Here is a 22,658-nt window from a genome sequence, read left to right as displayed (position 1 = left end):
AGTCCTTATGGGTGCACAATATTCCATTATATAGGCATAGTACCTAATTGACCCTTGAACAATATGGGTTTGAACTGCATGGGTCCATGGATTTTTTTTTTTTTTGTAGTACAGTAGTATAAATGTGTTTTTCCCTTCCTTATGATTTTCTTAATAATATTTTCCTTTCCCTTACTTCATTGTAACAATACAGTATATAATACATATAACATACAAAAGGTGTATTAAGTTGTTAACATTGACTATGTTAGGGATCCCTGGGTGGCGCAGCAGTTTGGCGCCTGCCTTCGGCCCGGGGCGCGATCCTGGAGACCCGGGATCGAATCCCACGTCGGGCTCTCGGTGCATGGAGCCTGCTTCTCCCTCTGCCTGTGTCTCTGCCTCTCTCTCTCTCTCTCTGTGTGACTATCATAAAAACAAAACAAAACAAAACAAAACAAAACAAAACAAAACAAAAAAAACATTGACTGTGTTATTGGCTTCCAGTCATCAGTAGGCTATTAGTAGTTAAGTTTTGGGGGAGTCAGAAGTTCTATGCAGATTTTCAGCTGGGGGAGTCAGTGCCCCAAACCCTCCTGGTATTCAAGGGTCAACTGTATTTTATTTACTCATTCATCAGTTGATGGCCATTTGTAGTTCTAATTTTTGACTGTTTACAAAAATGCTGCTGTGGACATTCATATTATAAGTTTTCATGTGGACACCCTTTTCAGTTCTCTTGGGTCTATGCCTAGGAATGGAATTTCTAGGTCATTTGGTAACTGTATATTTAATCATTTGTAGAACTGCCAGACTGTTTTCCAAAGTGGCTACACATTTGTTCCCACCAGCAATATATGAGAATTCTGACTTCTTCACATTCTTGTTCTTTCTTTTCATTTTTTAAAAGTTTTATAGTTTTTCATTTTGTGTTTAAGTCCATTTAAGTTCTTTTTTATTTTAAAGATTTTATTTATTTATTCATGACAGACAGAGAGGCAGAGACATAGGCAGAGGGAGAAGCAGGCTCCCTGTGTGGAGCCTGATGCAGGACTTGATCCCAGGACCCCGGGATCATGAGCTGAGCCAAAGGTAGATGCTCAACGACTGAGCCACCCAGGTGTTTGCTTTCTTTCTTTCTTTCTTTCTTTCTTTCTTTCTTTCTTTCTTTCTCTTTCTTTCTTTCTTTCTTTCTTTCTTTCTTTCTTTCTTTCTTTCTTCTTCTTTCTCTTTCTTTCTTTCTTTTTCTTTTTCTTTTTCTTTTTTCTTTCTTTTCCCTTTCCTTTCCTTTCTTTCCTTTCTTTCTTTTCTGTCTGTCTGTCTGTCTAATTGTCCCACCACCATTTGTTGATAAAGACCTCTTTCTGAATTGCTTTTGTACCTTTGTCAAAAATCAGTTGGGTATATTTGTATTGGGCCTATTTTTTGATAATTTTTTTCTTTTGAGAACTTTCTTTAGATCTGCTGGTGACAAAGTATCTTAGTTGCCCCTCAACTGAGAATGTCCTGCTTTCCTCTTCAATCCTGAAGGATATTTTCACTGATTATAAGGTTCTGGGTCAAGAGTTCTTTTCTCTCAGCACCTGAAAAATACTGTGCTACTTCCTTTGGGCCTCTCTGATTTCTGATGAGAATCTGCTCTCATTTGAATTGCTTTTCCACCCCCATACTTTTCTTTTTTTTTTCCTGGTCTCTTTCAGTTTCTCTTTGCCTTTAAGCTTTCTAAAGTTTAATTATGATGTCTCTTGGCATAGAATTGCTTTGGGTTTATCCTGTTTGATGTTTGCTCAGCTTCTTGGGTTGGTAAATTGATGTCTCTTGCCACATTTGGTGAGTTTCAGCCTTTCTTTCTTTTGAGTACTTTTTCCAGGCCTGCCCCCTCTTTCTCCTTTCCTTTTAGGATTCTGATGAACTAAATGTTAGATCTTTTGTGAAGTCCCACAAGTCCCTTGAGTCTCTCTTCTTTTTCTGTTTCTTTCTTTCTATCTTTTTTTAAAGTTTATTTTCTCTGAGGTCTTCCTATTGGATAATTTGTATTGTTTTATCTTCAGGTTCACTCATGATTTCCTGTGTTTCCTCCATTTTGCTATTGAGCCCATCCACTGAGCTTTGTATTTGAGTGGTTGTTTTTTTTCAGTTCTAAGATTTCCATTTCACTCTTCTTTATATATTCCGTTTCTTTGCTGAGACTTTCTATTTCTTTGATGAGGTTTCTGTTCTATCATTTTTTTTCCCAAGTGTGTTTGTAATTGCTTGTCCAGCATTTTTACATGGCTGTTTAAAATCTTTGTCAGATAATTCTAACCTCTCTATCATGTCATCTCAGTGTTGGCATTTATTTTAAAATTCTTCGTGGGATTTTCCTGGTTGTTAGTATAATGAGTGACTTTTGTTTGAAACCTGGACAGTTGGGTATTATGTTTTGAGACCCTAGGTCTTACTAGCTTTTAGCCAGCTTTCTTTGACATTGCTCTGGCCAGGGAAGCGGGAGGTACATGCCACCTCATTATTACCAGGAGGAGGCAGAACTTGTTCCTTTCTTGGCCTCTGTTGATACATGGGATGGAAGCTCCTCATTCCTGCTGGGTAGAGGATTGCATTGTGGCTTTCTACACGGTCTACAGTGACATCTGGGGTGACAGTGGCCTCATCACTACTGGGCTATGGTGAAAGTTATGACTCTTCACTAGACCTCCTCTGGAACTACCCCAGTAGGTAGACAGAGATGGAAATCTAGGCTCTCCATGTGGTCTCCACTGACACCATAGGGGTGGGAGAGCTTGGTTATCAGGTGGTGGCTCCAGATTTGGCTTCCTCTGACATCATGCAACTGGTGTGTTGGAGCACTTTGTAATACCCTCAATGAGTGGAAGGCTCCCTAGTTGGCCTTTGTTGGAGTGGGTGGGGCCACTGTTTTTCTCTATGGTGTTTGGCTAGTGATGAGTGATTATTATCTAATATTTTTTCTGTCTTACTAGGTTTCCTCTTTCTCATCCTTTGACTAGAGAGAGCTGACTTGTTGGGGCTTTCTTTTGTCTATCCATTGGTGTTTCCAGTTTGGTGGCTTCTTCAGGCTCTAAGAGGGATATATGAGGCAAGAAGAAAATCCAGGGAATTCTCCACCATGTTGTTCCTTAGGTCTGGAGCTCCACACCTGGTCTGCTTCTCTCCACCTTTTAGTCTTCTAATTTTTGTTTTGTATCTTATGTCCAGAATTTTTAGTTGTACTTATCAGGAGGAGTAGAAAAAGGTATGTCTACTTATCTTTCCAGAAGTGGAAGTTGCACCTGTTGTAAGTTAACAATCATAGATCGTAGGTAGCATTTTACATTAGTATACGAATTGCAGACTTAATCTTTTGTTTAAATTATACATTGTATTTCATTTTATTAATGTTCCCTACTTTTTTTTAACCAGTCTCCTACTGATGGGCATTTCAGTTGTTTTCAACTTTTGCGTTACAAACAGTGCTTCAGTGAATAACTTCATATATATATATATATATCAGTTTGCAGGTGTCCCAGTATAGCTAAAAGATAGCTTCCTATCTTATTTTACGTATCTTCTTAGAGAGCTGTGTATTCATTTGATAGTGACTGTCATCTGAAGGAAATCAGATTATTTCATTTTAGACAGATCTGATTGTGAAAAAGTCACTCCTCATATGATGTGTGCTTAGATCTACTTTCCTATAACTTCATGCATTGATTGTAGTTCTGTGCCAGTGATCAAAATAGGACAAATCCAGCTAGTTCCTCTTTCTTATAACAACTCTTAAATATTAAGAGTTGAGTGTCTTTGTAATGTTCATTTTCTGTTCTCCATCCTAAAAAGTGTCATTTTAGCTGTTTTCCTGTGGCATGATTTCCAGATACTCTGAATGAGACCTAGTTTGTTGAAGATGTTTTTTCTACACTTGGGTATCTTAAGGGAAGTGGAATAGTGTAAACCATGTGTGGGCTAATGGTTGCCAATGACAAAAAAATTGACCAAAAAATTTGGGGTACAGCCCTTTCACAGTCTGAATTATATTGCCAGACACCATAGTAATGCCTTTCTTGTATTATGGATGAATGGATGCATCTTTAAATCAATGAATTAGCAAATACTGAGCTTACTCTTGACTTAAATTTCCAGTTTTGTTCATGCGTACTTCTGCTTCTGATTCTGTGCTTGTATGGTTGTTTTGGAGGGCATCAGCAAGACTTTGCATTTGTCCCTGTTAAACTTATATCATCAGAGCTATCTAGTCTTTCAGCATTTTAAGATCATTTTGGATGCTAATTCTGTCCTTGCATGGATTGTTTCTCTCTCTCAACACCATGCCATCTGTACTCATCCAATTATTTAAGTGGGATATATTTTGCTCGTATTCATACAAAATATCATAAGATATTTGTAAAAAGGTAACTTCCTGGTAATAGAGTTGCCGGTCAAAGGGTATGTGTATTTTACATTCTGATACGTAATGCTAAGTGGCCTTCCACAGAGATTGCTAGTCTGAATCACCTTGAATGTTGTTTATATGGACAGGACTTCTGCTCCTATGAGATAGAGCCCAAAAGAAGGCACTAGATATAAGTATACAACCCTGATGTCATCTGAGGGACCTTCTATGTTTTTCCAACAAATTTTCATTTCAAATGATCTAATATATAAGGAAAACATTTATTTTGATCAGTAGTCGTCCCTCATTGAGATCTTTGTGTAGTTGCTATGTACAGTATGTTTGATGTCTGTTTTTATAATACGTCAGTTTCTCCAAGTATACTTATATTTTCTCTAGTAGCTTTCTTTGTGGATATTAAACTCTCATTTGGGTCTAAATTAGCTTTTGGGGCTGATGATGTTAAGCAGTACATCAGTTAAGTGATTTTTCTTAATTTAATGGTTCATTCAAATTCACAGACATTTCTTGTGGTTTAATTGTTATTGTTCACTAGTTTATTGTTATGATTTTCAACCTAAGATTCTCCAAGATATTTTTGTTTTTCTATTAAATTAACAAGAATGATGAATGAGCTGCTGTTTTTATAAATTTTTATTGAATTATAATTGGTATAGAATATTATATTAGTTTTAGTTGTATAAGATAGTGATTCAGATTTTTTTATACATTACCAAAAAATAATGATTGCCATGATAGGTCTAGTTACCATCTGTCACCAAATTTATTTTAATATTATTCACTATATTCTCTATGCTGTACATTACATCTCTGCAGTTTTTTTTTTTTAACATCTGGAAATTTGTACTTCTTTATCCCTTTTACCTATTTTGTCTACCTACCACCCCCTACCCTTGGCCACTGCTAGTTTGTTCTCTGTATCTAGGAGTCTATTTCTTGTTTTTTTAGGTTCTATGTATAAGTGAAATCATACAGTATTCGTCTTTCTCTATCTGACGTATTTAACTTAGCATAGTACCTTCTAGGTCTATTCATGTTGTTGCATGTGGCAAGATTTCATTCTTTTTCTTTTTCTTTTTTTAATTTTTTAAATTTATTTTATGATAGTCACAGAGAGAGAGAGAGAGGCAGAGACACAGGCGGAGGGAGAAGCAGGCTCCATGCACCGGGAGCCTGACGTGGGATTCGATCCCGGGTCTCCAGGATCGCGCCCTGGGCCAAAGGCAGGCGCCAAACCGCTGCGCCACCCAGGGATCCCCTCATTCTTTTTCTTAATGATGAGTAATCCTGTGTGTGTGTGAGTGTGTGTGTATCATATCTTTATCCATTCATCCACTGGTAGACACTTAGGCTGCTTCCAGATCTTGGCTATGGTGGGGATATGTATATACTTTCATCATTTTGAATGTAGTTCTGCTCTGTATACGTAATAGGTACTCTTCATCTGGTTTCTTTTACTCAAGCCAGTGTCCATGTTGTGTATATCAGCATTTGCTCTTTTCTTATTACTATGTAGTATTCTGTATGAAAAGATTACAATTTGTTTATTTTGCTCTAGAATGGATTATTTCAGCTTTTGGTTATTCTGAATAAGGCTGCTGTGCACATTTTTGTACATGCCATCTCTTAATATCTCTTAAGCAGAATTGTTTTAATCTCACAGAATTATCTGCTGGATGTATTAATTGTTTACTATTCCATACTGTTCTCACTTTGGCAGCACTTATACTTTCCCATACTTAACCTTTTCTTGTGGTGTGGTGATCTTTTAAAATTCATTTAAGGTAGAAGGCTTTGGTTTTAGATCTTGAACATAGTAGTGACAAAGAAACAAAATGGATATGTCCTTGCTGGAGGGCAAGTTAAATGTGGCATGTGACCCATCATCTGCATAGAATTCTGTAGGAATATCTATTCCGCAAAATTAGCATTTGACATTCCCTCAAAGTCTTTGGCAGAGGATAACCACTGTTTACAACTCCACTGCTCTCTGCATTCTCAGTCTTTGGAGCCCTCCCCTAATCACCAGCAGAATGGTCACCAGAGGCTTATCCATGTGGCCCCCTGGTACTGCTAGGCTGCCTCAGTTAAGACCATTTGCTGCCTTTGTTATAATCACCACTAACTGCATCGCATATGTAGGCTATAGTATGCATGTGCATATCTTTTTAACATGGACTTACATGTAGCTAGTTACAGTTAATAGTGGGATTGGTTTTCCTTAGTGAATTTATATGCTATCATTTGAGAACTTTTGCCAGTGACTAAAAAATTTTACCTTCCACAATAGCTGTCATCTATACCTGGAGACACTTGAATAGCAACATCATTAAAGTATTAGTAAATAGCTTAACTATTATATCACTTGGTTGCAATCATGGTTAATTAGTGTAATTTTTTAATTAAAATAATTTTTCATTTGATCATATTCTGACACATTTAAGATATAGTTTAACACTGCCATCTTTTTCCCCTCCAACTGTGATTTATATACATTACCAAGCATGATTTATATATAATTAATTCAGTATTATTTCCTTTTTCTAAAAAAGTAGCCTTTTCCTTGTGTTTAAAATGTAAAAATTTTCCTATTTTTTTCCTTCTGTTCTCAAAAATCCACTGTGGGTGCTATCGTTTTTGCTGATACACAGCTTTATCAGGTATGATTTCTGAGTGTCATGTTGGACTTTATAGATGTGTTGTTAAAATTTCCAGGGGAAAAACATTCCAGATTGACTTTCCACATTTGCTTGATCAGTATTTGTGAATATCTTATAAAAATTGCTGGCCTTTAAGGTTGAGAGTGGTCTGTATCTTAAAAACAACTCTGCCAAATTTATTATACCTGTATTCCAAAAAGAAGATTTGAGTGTTTTCTTCAGAAATATTACTCCTTCATTAATCTATGCATAGTTCTCTGCATTTTTCCTGTTTATATGTGTACGTTTGTATACTCGTCAGTGTTATTCTTAACTTACATGATTTTTAAAAACTGCTACATATTTCTAAATAGATTTTTTTCCAGACTGTGTTCCATGAAATACATTAATCTGAGATGCTTAGAAGAGTGGGACAAAAAATATTATAAAATAAGTTTACTATATCCCTCTTTGAGAGGTTCATAATGCACATTAGCATATTAAAGGATCTGGTATTATGCAGTAAAGAAATTTGTGTACCTTTGTCTATCTCAGCATCTTCTGGAAATATGAGTGTAGAACACTTATAACCCCCTGGGTGTTCTCGGGATACCAATTGGGAAACTCTTGCAAAAGGCTGAGTAGAGTATTCTCTGTAGTGTTTTAACACATCAAATAATGCTGACTAAAAGTGATTAAATTTTCAAGAAGTTAAAATACTTAGCTGAATTGTATTCGGGTTGTATTTTCTTGTAGAAATTACATTTTAAAGTACAGCATTGATTTTTTTTTTTCTGGTATACTCTCAATCCTTGTGTTGACCTTTAAAAATTCATAAATCTACTATGAAAATGCTGCTTTTTTGTAGGAAAGAGGTTTTTTTTGGTTGTTGTTGTCCTTGTTTGCTCACTTGTTTCTCTTCTATAAGAATTTGCTTTTATCCTTAAAAAATATGTTTACTGTTTCAGATAGCGTGACACAGGAAAGGAGGCCTCCCAAACTTGCCTTTATGTCAAGAGGTGTTGGGGACAAAGGTTCCTCCAGTCATAATAAACCAAAGGCCACAGGTATGGGTCAGTATATGATATGAGATTTGCCATAGCACTGAAAGAAGGTTGATAGGCTTTACTCCTTAATGTAGATGTAGGCTCTCTTCTTCCATACAGTTCTAGTATTTTACTTAAAATTCTTTATAGGTGCTCTGACTTAAGTCAAAGAGTTCCCAACCGTTTGCAGTTGATGAAAAGTTTTCTGTAAGGACCTGTGTCTTTTGTTGGTTTGTATCAGCTGGTTTTTGGACCCCCTCCCCCCGAATTGCAACATTTGTATGTAAAGTTTAGAGTTGCAATTGTGCAAAAGAATTGTATCTGGGTAATGCTATAGAGGGTTAAGTATATAGAGAGTAATTATGTGGATTTTGCTAGCAAAATATGGCACAAGATAAATTCCAAACTGCTAAGCAAAAAATTCTCTCTCTCTTCCAGAAACTCCCTCACAATGCATGTGGAGTTCTTAGCTTTTTTTCTTTAGCTTCTACATATTTCATAGTTTTAACGGATGGTAGTTATACAAGCTAAACAGCTCATTTAAAAAGCTGTAAGAATGTTTGTTAACTCAGATGTGGGTTAGGAGCAGGATATTTTTTCCTCAGTTATCTGGTGAACAAAACTACTTTGGCTCGTTTTAAAGAAAATTGTATTTTAAGAAGTAGTTTATGTGACACTGGACCCTGGGATATTTAGGATTAAATAGGATACACAAGTAAAAGTTATGTTTTATGTTAACTTATGGATCTAGATAGGGTAGCTCACACTTGTTATTCTCACTTAAATATAAATAGCTTACAGATTTTCTGAAGACATGTACATTACTTGTGTTGTAGCAGATCCTAGTTATAAGCATAAAATATAGAACTATCTATTTTAAATTGGAAAAATAAATCAGATTTTGTATGGGTTCTAGAAACCCCCTGTTCTCACCTACATTGTGTCTTCTTAAGTACTGAGGCAGGGTAAGGTCTAGAAATGTCTGTGACAGGGCTACACTAACTCTTTCTTACTTTAATAAGTCTAATGTAAAAAAAATAATATTGCTTCATGTTTTAAAAGACATGAAACGAAGCAAGAAATTTGATGACCAAGAATTCCAAACTCTTTAAATTTTTTAAACTTAATTTGTGCACTGATTTATGCATACAACATTTGAAGATTACCCTCTTCTGAAAGGAACTATTTTAAAATAACAGGTTAAATTTGGGAGCCAACAGGTTCATCACATGAAATTGGGGAATGCTGATGTTGAACATTTGGAAATAAGTCATAATAGATGAAATAATTTTTAAAAGCTGTTTGTCTTTTAAAAAAACAACAGCAGACTTTTCTTTTTCTTTTTAACAGACTTTTAACTTCCTCCTGTTCCTTTCCTATATTGATTCTTGGGTGGAAGAATTTTTTCACATTGCCGAAATGGTTATCTATTTTTTGGACGTTGCCAAAGTGGTTGAAAACGCTAATAAAATACATCGTGTTTTATACATGTGTTGCTTTCTTAAGCAATTGTTAACACTGTATGCATGTTAATTTCTCTTAGGGAAAAGCTTTCACACCATATTGACTTTATTTTTAAAAGGAACTTTTCTTGATTCATAGGATCTACCTCAGACCCTGGAAATAGAAACAGATCTGAATTATTTTATACTTTAAATGGATCTTCTGTTGACTCACAACCACAATCCAAATCAAAAAACACATGGTACATTGATGAAGGTAATCTATAATTTTAGTGTTCTTTATAATGATCCTCTCCCTTTAACTCATCAGGAAAAAAAAGAAAAAAGGCTTTTCACCAGAATATCTAATTTTTGGAAACAAAATGAGTATGCCATTTTTTTAGTAATGTAGCTGAACTAAAATATTGTATACAATTAGAACTGCACTGCCTGTGAGATTAAGATAACATTCAGAAAATGTATTAGTAGCTCGTTTTCTTCTCTTAGCTGATCTTTAGGGTAGATCTCTCAAATCAGTTGAATCATTTAAAGTCTTTCCTGTCTGGGTCTTTCTTACCTCTTTAAACACTCCTTTTTTGCTTTTCCTTGGTTTAGGAACATCTTTTTCTTCTGTTTATTTTCTTTGTTCATCTCTTCAGTAAATATTTATTGAGTGCTTACTATGTGCCAGACAGTCTTCTAGGCACAGGGGTTACGATGGTGAGTGAAAAATAGACATGGTCCTTGCCCATTCTGAATTTACGATCAAGTTATTAAAGCAAACATTAATCAGACCATGACAGAACAGAGAATTGCAATCAGGATGAGTGCAGTGAAGTCACATGATGCCATTAAAGTGTATTAAAGGTGGATTTTACTTACAGGGGCTCAAGGATGTTTCTCTGAGGAAGCAGCACAGTTTCAGTTTTCCAGAGGAGCGTAGAATAACACAGTGAAAAGGGACAAAGAACCTTTTCGGCAGAGGGAATAGCATACGTAAAGGTCTTGTGGAAAAATGGAACCTGTGTTTGCCAAGGACTAAAAAGATCCAGAGTAGCTAGAACAAAGAGAGAAGCATAACATTTTATGAGAAAGGCTTACAGGGCCAGGGCATGTGGAGCCTGGTGTGCCCTATTTAAAGGGAATGGAAAGCCACTGAAGGATTTTCAGCAAGGGGTGACATGACCAAGTTTGCCTTTTGAAAATCATTCTGGCTGCATGGGGGACAGTGGCTTGAAACAGGGACCATGGTATGAGGGCACCATTGAAGGTTGTTGCAGGGCTCAGAAATAGATTATAGCAGCTAGGGCGAGGCTTGTTGGGGAAGGGATGGGGGGAAGTGGATGGTGTCGGACATCTTTAGGAAGTGAATTGATAAGACTCAGGCTGAAAGTGAGAGCTGAGAAAGAAAGAGGCATTGATGATACTCCTGGTTTTCTGGCTTGCAGACTTCAGCAATTGTAGAGGAAGGTAATGAATTTGATTTTGACAATGTTGAGCTCCAGGGACCTCTTAAATATCCAGAGTTGATCTGGAGTCAAGTAGATAGTTGGATATGTAGGTCCAGAGCTTAGAAGAGTTAAGAGCTAGAGAAGTAAATATGCAAGTTGCCCCCACATATCTGGTGATTAAAGTCCTGTGAATACTATGGCCCGAATAGAGAGTGGTGGGGGGTGAGTGTGAGAATGAGACTGAGTCCCAAGGAATTTAATGGCTGGGAGACAGAGGAGACAGAGAAAAAGCCACTGGAAGGAGCTGAGGAAAACCAGCAGGTTGTTGGGTCAAGAAGCCAAGGAGCTAGTGGACAGCAGTATTGAATGCTCCTGGGAGGGGAAGTAAGAGGAAGACCATACAGGTACCCGCTGGATTTAGCCAAAGGAAGCTATCAATGACCTCGGTTGGTTATGCTTCTGTGGAGTGAGGAAATGGAGACATGAGTTTGGTTGCCAAAAATGGAAGTTTGGGTTTCATCTTGGACTTGTCTCTCTCATTAGTCACATCCACTTGTCACCAAGTTTCCTGGAGCTTCTCCTCTTCAGAATCACTAGAATCTTTCTCATATTCTTCATTTATGTAAGCCCTGCCTTAGTTCAGATCTGTTATTGCTGTCTAGTTAATATAATGGCCTTTTAGCTGGTTCATCTGCTTCACCCTTTTTCCTTCTGAATTTATTCTGAATAACTGTCATCACCATCATCCTTATCATCACTACCATCATCACTGAAGTTGACGTTTCTTGATGACTTACTGTATACACTAGACATGGTGTTACATGCTTTGTATGCATTACTTTGTCCTCATACCAATTTTGTGAGGTAGATATTTTTGCTTTTTCTTTTGTTACAGTGGTTAGATACCTTGCCCAAGGCCACACAGCTAGTTGTAGTGGTACCAGTGTTTCAACCCAAGTCTGCTTGACGCCAGAGCTGACGCTTTTGATCACTACACTGTGTTTCTCTTCACATTACTTTCTGGTTGATTTTTCTGCAGATGTATCTGCTTGTGTCTCTCCTTTGCTTTATGTCTATTAATTTTCTCCTAGCCCTTGAACATAAAAATCCATATTCCTTACTTTAGCTTGTTGGACCCTTTTATGGCATGACTTCCTACTTGTCTCTGTCATTTGTCCTGCATCCCTGCTCTAGCCATGCTTGGAGCGGGGCCATTTTGGAACGTGCCATACTTTCTCTTTTCTTGGCGCCTGTTGTACCTCTTGCCTGGAAGTCCTTCTTCCTGTTCCTCCCACTCCGTGCTTAGGCTTACTTGTATCCATCTGTTCAATCTCAGCTTGGGTATTATTTTCTCCTGGAAGCCTTTCCTGCCTCTCCTTGGTTAGGTGAGGTGCCATCATAATTGTTTGTCGCCTGTTTCCTCTGCCAGACTGGAGTTCCAAGTGCTTCGCACAGGGCTTGGCATGGAGTACATTTAGTAATTGTGTGCAAATTAAATCTAAATAAGAAGTTACAGGAACTGTAGGACTCTATAGTGACTTTTTAGCTATTGCCTGGATTATTTAGGTTATATACACACAAATGTATATTATACATACACCAATGTCCAAGTCTACTGTTTCATCACTTGGGCTTAGATACTCATGGGAAATGATTTGAGTGAGATCTCTGATTTTGTCTTCTTGTACCTTCGTTTCTGCTTGGGTAGGATGTTGTGAGGGTAGACAGGGCCTTATCCCCAAGAATTCTTCCTAGCCGTAGAGCAGGAAGCTTCCTTAAATGGTGCTTCTTCAGGAGATTCTGTCTCCCAGTAGGCTAGTAGTGTTAAGATTTGGCCCATAGGGATCCCTGGGTGGCGCAGCGGTTTGGCTCCTGCCTTTGGCCCAGGGCGCGATCCTGGAGACCCGGGATTGAATCCCATATCGGGCTCCCGGAGCATGGAGCCTACTTCTCCCTCTGCCTGTGTCTCTGCCTCTCTCTCTCTCTCTCTCTCTCTTTCTCTCTCTGTGACTATCATAAATAAATAAATTAAAAAAAAAAAAAAGATTTGGCCCATATGTTAGCAGTTACCAGCTCTCTCAAGTATCTTGGCAGGCAACCATCCACAGTGGCTGTGGGGCAGCCCCACTCTGTCCCCCAGTTGTTACTGGTAGCTTTGTGAATCCTTTTCCTATGAACTGCTTTCTTTCTAAGGAAAGGAAACTAGTAATACCGAGGGTTTGTCATAATCTAGGTGACATTAATTCTTCAAGTTTAGGCAATAACTTTACTTTCATACAGTTTCTGTAGTAGTAGAATATTTTTAAGGTCTTGGTTCTAGTCTGATGTTGTATACTAAGTGTTTATAAGTATGTGGGTCCTAAATGAGATCTATAAAGTCATGAGATCTATATGGAGTAGGCCTTCATCTTTAAATTAAATTAAATTTCAGTGTGAAAGAACATTTCTTTTCTATAATTTCATTGATATATTTTTTATTTTTTATTTTTTATTTTTATTTATTTATGATAGTCACAGAGAGAGAGAGAAAGAGAGAGAGAGGCAGAGATACAGGCAGAGGGAGAAGCAGCCTCCATGCACGGGGAGCCCGACGTGGGATTCGATCCCGGGTATCCAGGATCGCGCTCTGGGCCAAAGGCAGGCGCTAAACCACTGCGCCACCTAGGGATCCCCTCATTGATATATTTAAAAAGCTTTTTTTCCCTACAACATTTGATTCACGTATTCACTTTTTTTCTTAAACCTTGAGTATTTTCTTGTGTTAGTGGCTATACCAAGTGCTGCAGATTCACCTGTGAAGCCTCATGAAAAAACATGAAAAAGCCTACCGAATTCCTCCTCTTGCTTATGTTCTGGTTGGTATGACAGATAGTAAATATATAGATAGACAAGGTAATAATTGATTGTGACACATGCAGTGAAGGAAATGAAGCAACCGGTGGGGAGCCAGCTACCATAGTGTTTTGGAGAAGTCCCTTTGAGGGAAGGGTATTTGGGTTGAGATCTGGATGATGTGAATGAACCTGTCGGGGAAAGAAGTAGGAAGAGCATTCAAGGCAGAGGAGAGAGGAAAAGCAAAGACCTGAAGCAAGAAAGAGTATTTGAGGAAAGGAAAGTAGGCCAGAGTGGCTACAGCATGGTGAGCAAGGAAAATAGGTGTGGAAATGAATTTGGATCGGTAGGTGGGAGCTAGGTCATCTAGGACTTTGTTGATATCAGTGAGAAATGTAGTATTTATCATAAAAACTCTGGGAAACCATTGGAAGTTTTTAAATAGGGGAGTGATATAAGATCATGTAAAATCTTTAATTTTAAAAAGATCTCTCAGAGTTGTATGGTGATTAGTTTGGAGAGGGACAAGGGGGGACAGACCAGGAGAGACACTGGTTATAGGGTGAAAGACAATGGTGGCTTGAATTAGGGAGATAATAGAGGTGAAGAAGAGAGGATGGATTTGAAATATGTTTTGGAGATAGAACCCAATGCTTTACAGATTTGGGTTTTGGGCTTGAGGAGTTGAGTGTTTCAGAAAGAAAAGAATAACTTAAAATCCCTATATTAAATATCACTTCCAAAGAATTTTAAATGGATGAAGTATATAGAACAATAAGGTACAAAGCACAGCAAACACCCGTATAGTCACGACTCACTTGAAGAAAAAATCATTATTATTACCTTTGAAATTCCCTTGGTGCTGCTTCCTAGAACCCTTTCCTTCATGCTCTCCTCTGAGCTTCTGTCACCTTTAATTTACTGTTCATCATTCTCTTGGTTTTCATGATAGTCTTTTGAGTTTGTTTATTTAAACAGTATACTGTTAGTTGTGCATGTTTCTGAGCTTCATATAAAAGAATCAGATTCTATGTATTTTGTGATATCCCCTCAGTGTTATGTTCTAGAGATTCACCACACTAGTAATAGATTATAATTTATTTGTTTTCATTGCTCTATAGTGTTCCATTCTGTTTCATTCCATTACTGTCTAAATATACCATAATATACCTCTCTAATCAACCACCGATGGACATTTGAATTCTTATTTTCCTGCCATTATTAACAGCCCTGCTATTAACATTCTTACGTGTCTAGGCTGTATACCTAGGAATGCATTTACTGGGTCATGTCATATGGACATCTTTCCTTTACTGAATCATGCTACACGTTCCCAGAGTAGTTGTACCAGTTTATACTCCCATCAACATTGTGTGAGGGTATCATTTGCTCTTCATCCTCACCATTATTTAATGTTCTAAAACCTTGAACTTTTGAAATGGTATCTCACGTTGCTTTTGACTTCTTTTATCCACTTGTGCGGGCAAGAATCTTTTCACTGATGTGTTGATTATTTGGGTATCTTCTTCTGAGTTGCCTTTTCAAGCCCTTTATTCATCTTTCCTAGTTTTTTTTTTCATCTTTTTTGTATTGATTTATAACCTTTTGTCCAATTTTAATCCTTTGTCAGATATATATAAGTGTTTGCTATTTGTTCAGCTCATGTTTTCACTCTTGCTGAAGGTGCCTTTTAATGAATAAGTAGCTCCATTTTAATGTGGTCATATTCGATATCTTTTCCTTTACGGCTTATATACTTATGTTCAAGAAATTTCTCTCTGCCCTAAAATCATAAAGAACATTCTTCTATATTGTCTTCCAGAAGTTTATGGTTTTACCTTTCACATTTGTCTTTAAGCCACCTGAAAGTGATTTTTGTATGGAGCATGCAGTACAAGTCCAATTTAATTTTTTTTGAAGTACTGATAACTGATTATCTCAATATTATTTATTGAAAAGTTCATTCTTTCCCCACTGATCTGCAGTGCCTGCCTGGCATCTGTTTTCATTATCTTAAGGAAATAAATTTTGGCTTTGGTTCTCTTTTTGTGTGTGTATTTTCTTTTAAATTATTTTCTGCTTTTGTAAATTTATTCTGGTTTTGATCCTCTTTACTGTGTTTATCTTCTCTTTCATTAGTTTCTGTTTTGCATTTATTCTTTCCTCTTGACTGCTTTTTGGGAGGTTACTCTGTTCTAACTTCCTCAGTTGTATTTTGAGTTCTTTAATGTTCTTTCCTAAAATAAACTATTACATCTATAAATTTCCTTTGTAAGTACTGTTCCACAAACATTTGTTGCTTCTTTATTTCTCTCTTTTTTTATTTTAAAAATTTACATCATTGGAGCACCTGGATGGTTTAGTCGGTTAAGCTCAGGCCATGATCCCAGGATCCTGGGATTGAGCCCCACATTGGGCTCCCTGCTCAGCAGGGAGTCTCCTTCTCCCTCTCTCCCTTCCCCCTGTTTGTACTCTCTCTCTGTCTCTCTCCCAAATAAATAAATTTACGTAATCATTTCTGTTTTGATTCTTTAGTTATTTAGAAGTGTCTTTCTAAATCTTTTGGTATTTTTATTTGTATTGTTTTCTAACTATTGTATTTTGGACAAAAAGTATCTCCTATTTAATACTAATCAATAATAGTTTTTTTGGTTTGAGCAGTTGGGTGCTATTTACTGATGTAGAAAAATCTGGAGGTGGGAGGAGAATGTAGATTACTGCTTTGGAGAGATTAAGTGTGCAATGCTTACAAGAATCCTAAAGTCAAATGGACAGCTGGTCTAGATGTGTATATTAATTCTCAGAGATGTGGATGTATTTAATATTCTTGAATACATTTCTCTAAATAAGGATAATTTTTTTATAGTTGCTGAAGACCCTGCAAAATCGCTTACAGAGATATCTCCAGACTTTGGACACGCTTCACCACCACTGCAACCTCCTTCTATGAACTCATTATCCACCGAAAACAGATTTCACTCTTTACCGTTCAGTTTGACAAAGATGCCCAATACCAATGGAAGTATTGGCCACAGTCCACTCTCTCTGTCAGTTCAGTCCGTGATGGGAGAGCTAAACAATGCACCTGTCCAGGAGAGTCCCCCCTTGGCCATGACTTCTGGGAACTCACATGGTCTGGAAGTGGGCTCTCTGGCTGAAGTTAAAGAGAATCCCCCTTTCTATGGGGTAATCCGTTGGATCGGTCAGCCACCAGGACTCAATGAAGTGCTAGCTGGACTGGAACTGGTAATTTAATTTGACTTAAAAATCGCAATTCTTCTCTATCTGGAGTTTTGTGTAGTTTTTTCCCCCCTTTTATGCTTTTTTTTGGTCAAAATGTTTTATTTGTCAAAAAAGGCATCACTAGAGAAAAATGTTATTACCATGTCATCTGGCTTCTTTGCCACCCCTGAAGCAGCTGACCCACTTGTTCCCCATGATAATTGATCTATGTTCAAGTAATGGAAACAGATTTTTAGGCCACTGTGTTTAGGCTCATTATATTCAACAGAATACAGTAAGGAAAACAAATCTATTATTGGCTGTCTTTTTCTTCCTCAATCTCTCTCCATCAGTCAGTTCTAATACTTATTTCATCGGTTTTAAGATTAATTGCCATTTTTAGAGATTTTTTTGAGATCTTTTTAGAGGGAAAAATTTTCCCTTTGGAGATTGGGAAAGCATATCGTTTGGCCTTTCATGATCTGGAGAGCATAATTTGAGTACAATTAACTTTTACTTATAAAATATATTTCTTAAAAATTCATTTGTATGAAAAAAAAATTCATTTGTATGAAAAAAAAATTCATTTGTATGCTAGCAAAGGCTACTTTTGGGGAAGGGGGAGGTTGTTAAATAAATCACCCGTGCCCCTTAGTTTTCAGTACTTGTGGAAATGGTGCAGGAGAGCCCGTTAATCAGGGAAGGCATAAGCCTACATTCTGGAAGAAAATACATTGAGGACTTCAGGCTGGATTAAAGAATTAATCTCTTAAATGATAAGTTGTGAACTGAAGCACTGGTTAGTTGATCCCCTCTTTCCTGATGGAGTTCTTGGGACGAACATGATGAGGGAATTCTGAGAAAGAGTGAGCCATGGAATAGAAACCTCCATTCCTTGTGTACTCAGGTGCATGGTGCAGAATAGCACATCCTGAAGCATTTCTTTTTCAGGAAGATGAGTGTGCAGGCTGTACAGATGGAACCTTCAGGGGCACCCGATACTTCACCTGTGCCCTGAAGAAGGCACTGTTTGTTAAACTGAAGAGCTGCAGGCCAGACTCCAGGTTTGCATCTCTGCAGCCGGTTTCCAATCAGATCGAGCGCTGCAACTCTCTAGGTATGGGACACCTTTCATTTACTCACCTGCTTCTGATCTCAGGCCATTCTGCAGTAGGCGGCAGTAACATACATTAAAATGTATTTTTCCTGGATGTTCATTGGCCAGTCAATCAGCAAAAATTGCTACTTAGTAACAAGAAAGTTACAGTTGTCCCAAGAGGGGACTTTTGGACAAAGTATCAGGCAGGAAAAAAATGAGATTTGGAAAGTGAAAAATAGTGAGACTTACTTTTTTCCCTTCTTATTGGCCACTAACATTTAATTTTTAAAAACACAGAGGTAAAAATTGAAATGGGGCCTTCCTTGGGCACGGACTACCCTCTCTTGAAGGATTAAGTACACCAATAAGCATATCTTACAAAATCAGCATTATTATATGATGTAGTCCTAGATTGATTGATAGAGGACAGGTCCCCTCAACATTCATAACGGGTAACAGTTTCTTGAAGTTGTCTCTTTCCAGTTTTGGGTAGTAGTTGTGAAGCATTTTGACAGTTAAGTGACTATCAACAGGAAAGCCATCTTTATGGAAAATATTTTTTCATTACAGTTGAAGTAGTATTGTGGAATTTTTTGTTTTCTGACTTAAAGATGAAACATCTCAGACAAATAAAATATTTGGGGAACAAAGTATTTTAACTTGGCAGATTCTTTTTATACATTACTTAATACTCTAACGTCTTTTTTAAATGGTGGAGGGAGTGAGGTTGAAATGAACATTTTTACAAACCAAGCTGAAGAGCAGTGAACCCAAACCTAGTTTTAACTTAGTTTTAAGTCATGAAACAAGTTTTACCTCAGAATACAAAAATGTATTTTAAAATGATGAAATACATGGGAATACATATTGTAATAATTAAAAAGGGAACTTAGCATTTTCATTTTTATGTTTGCAGCATTTGGCGGCTACTTGAGTGAAGTAGTGGAAGAAAATACCCCACCCAAAATGGAAAAAGAAGGTTTAGAGATAATGATTGGAAAGAAGAAGGGTATCCAGGGGCATTACAATTCTTGTTACTTAGACTCAACCTTATTCTGGTAAGTTTCAAATAAATGCAATAGGACTATAGTTCTGTGGGGGCAGAGAATATATAGTATGTTCTGTATGTTCATATAGTTCTGTATGAGCATCCGTGTGTGTGCCTGTTGCATGTGCATGAAAGAAATTGCTAATTGCCTTTGAATAAAGAAACTGGGTAGCTGGGGAACAAGAAAGAAAGGGAGATTTACATTTCATTATAGCCTTTGGAAGCTTTTGAACATGGTCGGTCTCATGTGCTCATATCCAAAAAATTAATACAAAAGTAATGTGGTGAGTAAGGAGTAACAGTGATAGTGTTATGGGGGGCAGATGTTTTGAGGGTGTCTGGGAAATCATGGATTGAATGAATTAGTTTTAAAGAATTATTTTCAATAGAAAATAATTGCCGTTGTATATGTAGTTTATTCCAAAGTTGAATGACTTAACATGGCAAGAGGCTTTACATTGAGATCAAGCCACATACGCTGCCAGTTGAGTGTAACTAGCCAGCTCTATACAGTCACGTTGTAAGAATTAGGAAGTTAATGGGGTGTTCAAATTTTAAAAGTGGGGAGAAGAATAAAAATGGTGGGCCATTCTTTTTGGCAGGATACTGTACATCTCTTAGGTGTGTGTACAAAAACAAGCCCTACTGAACTGATATGAGACTTTGTAGATTTCCTGATAAAAATTTGTATTAGCCAAAATTCCTTGGTCTTTGATCCCAGCAAGTCACCAGTGTTAGTCCTTCACAAGTGACTTTGGCATTTAAAGAAATTTCCATCTCTGTAAAGGGGTGTGGGGAGAGAGAAGTATGATATCTAGAGTGGGTTTTATATTGTGTCCTGTGTCTGCATTGGGAAGTAGTTTCAAACTTCCTCCTCTGCTGTCTGCTTGTACTTTGACTCAGATTTGTAGGCCCCTTTTCAGCTTTTGCAAAGAAGTTCTCTTGATATACTCAAGGCTTATTTTTATCCTTGAACACTGTCAATCTGGAGTTTGCTTTCTCAGTATTGGTCTTTTCATCTTGAAGGAGCTCTAGACCCTGATGATTGAACCATGGGAACCTTAAGAGGGGTGTCTCTGGTACCTGTGTTAGCAGAAAGCATGCGTTTGTATGTTCCTTGTTCTGCAGACTTTGTGTTTTTTCTCTTCTCATTCTTTTTAGTCTTCTGTTTCCAGAAAGTATCGTTTTAGTATCTGTTTGGTATTTTTTTAGTATTCTGTTTAGTGTCTGTAATATGCGTACAGCATGAGGAAAAATATTCCTTTTATTTTACAGCTTGTTTGCTTTTAGTTCTGTTCTGGACACTGTGTTACTTAGACCTAAAGAAAAGAATGATGTAGGATATTATAGTGAAACTCAGGAGCTACTGAGGACAGAAATTGTTAATCCTCTGCGAATGTAAGTAGAAGATCTATCATTATTTTGCCTTTAGATATGTCCTATTTATGGTTTTTCGAGGTAGTAATTAACTTATACCTGTTTTCATGGGTGAAAAATTGTTCTCTTGATGAAGTAGGATGACTGAACCTTTACTGCCGTAACTTTTTAACCTTTACTGCCTTTACTTATTTAATTTATTAAATCTGGTTAAGGTGTAGTATATAGTGTATGCCATAAAATGATGAAACCATTTTGGTATTGTCCAATTTAGTGATTGCAGCAGGTTTAGAAAAGTTGATAAAAAGTGCAAGGTACTCTTATTTTCTATGATAGTTCATTCTAGCAGTATCCCTAACAACGGTCATGCTCTCTGGTCTAATTGCGGAGTTTGGCTTCTGAAACTTAATTTTATCTGAAAAAAAAAAAGCAAAAGAAAATTTTAATTTGTAGAATAGCTAGTATTTAATAGTCTTGTATTAGAAACAGATGAAATATATTTTATTAACACATTTCTTGGTTAAAGGAATATAGTTAGGCCTCCCTGCACATTCCTTTAAAAATGGTATTTTGATCATGTCTTAGTTTATGAATTACAAATATGTTGTTCTTTGGTCACGAAGAAGTGATTTGTGATGATACAAGGTTAAGTTACGAGATCTCTAGTAAAGACATTTCATAAGTGGTAGTAGTGAATGTGGGATAATATCGCAGTTTAAAATTTAAACTATGAAGAGTTAGGTCCCTAGACTATGAAAGAAATCTGTTCACTCAGGAATATAGAGAGCAAACTATGCAATTTAAAGTCCACATTAAGTCTGTACTCATTTAAATCTTGAGACCCTTTTCTTATTTAATGATTAAAATAGTTTGATGTGAACTTTTGATGACAGAATGCAGAAGATTGAACAATAAAGGGCATGCATAATGGCCTACTGTATCACATGGCTAGGAAAGTCAATTATAAGCAAATAAGTCTCCCTCCTTATATCTTTTCTTTACATTCTGTAATGATGAAAATGACTTGAGTTTTCACCCCATAAGATAATTGAGTCTTGATTTTGACATCAGTTATTTTATCTGATGCAGATTTTTAAATTTACTGTCCATTTCTTCCTCCAAGTAATTAAAAATGGACAAGATAGATCAAATTCAAAACTCTAGGCCATGTGACCACGTCCTTCTTCCTTCCCAAATACCATCAGACCATTAATAGACATTATTTGGATACTGTTGTCCAACCAGTTAAGAATCACGATTAACCGGGCTGTTGTCCTGTCCACAACAAGGACCTTGGCGGATACCCTGTGATCAAGATTCTCTGTGTCTGCAGCATTCCTATCTATTAAAGCTGACTGGTTTTATTTGGTACTGAAACCTCTGTTTTCTCTGTCTCAAACTCCTCAAAGGCAGAGACCCTGTTTTACCACCTAATTCATTTTTGTATTCCCAGTGGCTGACAGGTTAGATTACTGTGTAAGTGGTGGATGCTCAGTGTATGTTGGTTGCAGAGAGTTGATGGGCGAATGAATAGTCAATATACAAAATGGATATTAGATTAGCTATTTTTGACTTGCTCTTGTTAAACCTGCGTGGACTTCTCATGTTTCTTCCAAAGGCATTTTTAGCTTTAGAATTTTGTCAGGGATCACTGTGGAATGTACTGAATGTGTCCTGTATTCAAAGATGAGAGACAATATCATATACGTGATGACTGTTTTGATTGTACCTTTTCCATTTTCAGTTTCTTATCAAGGCTCTTTAGCATTCCCTTTGGCAATTTTTTTCCTCCTTTAGTATTAAAATGACTTGTTCTCAAAGTTTTTTTCCTAAGTAAATAATTTCTTAAGCATATAGAATCAGAAGACTAGTCATTGTAATTTAAAATGTAATTTAAAATGTAATTTAAAAATGCTTTCTCTTAGATTAGTATATGACAGCTATTACTTTGATGTAGTGTCTAGGGTAATTCTGATGCTAGGTCTTTAATTTGCAAACCTCAGGAAGCAGCCTATAACTGTGATTTTCAAAATGATTGGCTAGCCTATTAATTTACATATGACATGTTGGGATTATATAAGAATTCTGTGATTATCAAAATGTGTTATACTAATG

The 22,658-nt window shown here is 36.9% G+C and overlaps 1 protein-coding gene across 7 annotated transcripts in view; it reads left to right on the top strand.

The window, feature by feature from the left end:
- CYLD (CYLD lysine 63 deubiquitinase) overlaps positions 1-22,658 on the top strand; it is a 72,348-nt gene that overhangs the window by 33,696 nt on the left and 15,994 nt on the right. For 5 of the 7 annotated variants that reach the window (XM_041766192.1, XM_041766193.1, XM_041766196.1 and 2 more), the window contains 7 exons: positions 7,039-7,047; positions 7,995-8,093; positions 9,675-9,791; positions 16,664-17,043; positions 17,971-18,136; positions 19,035-19,176; positions 20,442-20,564. In XM_041766192.1, the coding sequence (XP_041622126.1) occupies positions 7,039-7,047; positions 7,995-8,093; positions 9,675-9,791; positions 16,664-17,043; positions 17,971-18,136; positions 19,035-19,176; positions 20,442-20,564 (1,036 nt within the window). The remainder of the gene's footprint in view (positions 1-7,038; positions 7,048-7,994; positions 8,094-9,674; positions 9,792-16,663; positions 17,044-17,970; positions 18,137-19,034; positions 19,177-20,441; positions 20,565-22,658) is intronic. The other 2 variants (XM_041766194.1, XM_041766195.1) reach the window with 2 other exon arrangements.

The sequence above is a fragment of the Vulpes lagopus genome, chromosome 8 (genome assembly GCF_018345385.1).
Source record: "Vulpes lagopus strain Blue_001 chromosome 8, ASM1834538v1, whole genome shotgun sequence".
Taxonomy (NCBI): domain Eukaryota; kingdom Metazoa; phylum Chordata; class Mammalia; order Carnivora; family Canidae; genus Vulpes; species Vulpes lagopus.
The sequence above is the reverse complement of the archived record's forward strand: the minus strand, read 5'-3'. Positions and strand labels throughout refer to the sequence as shown.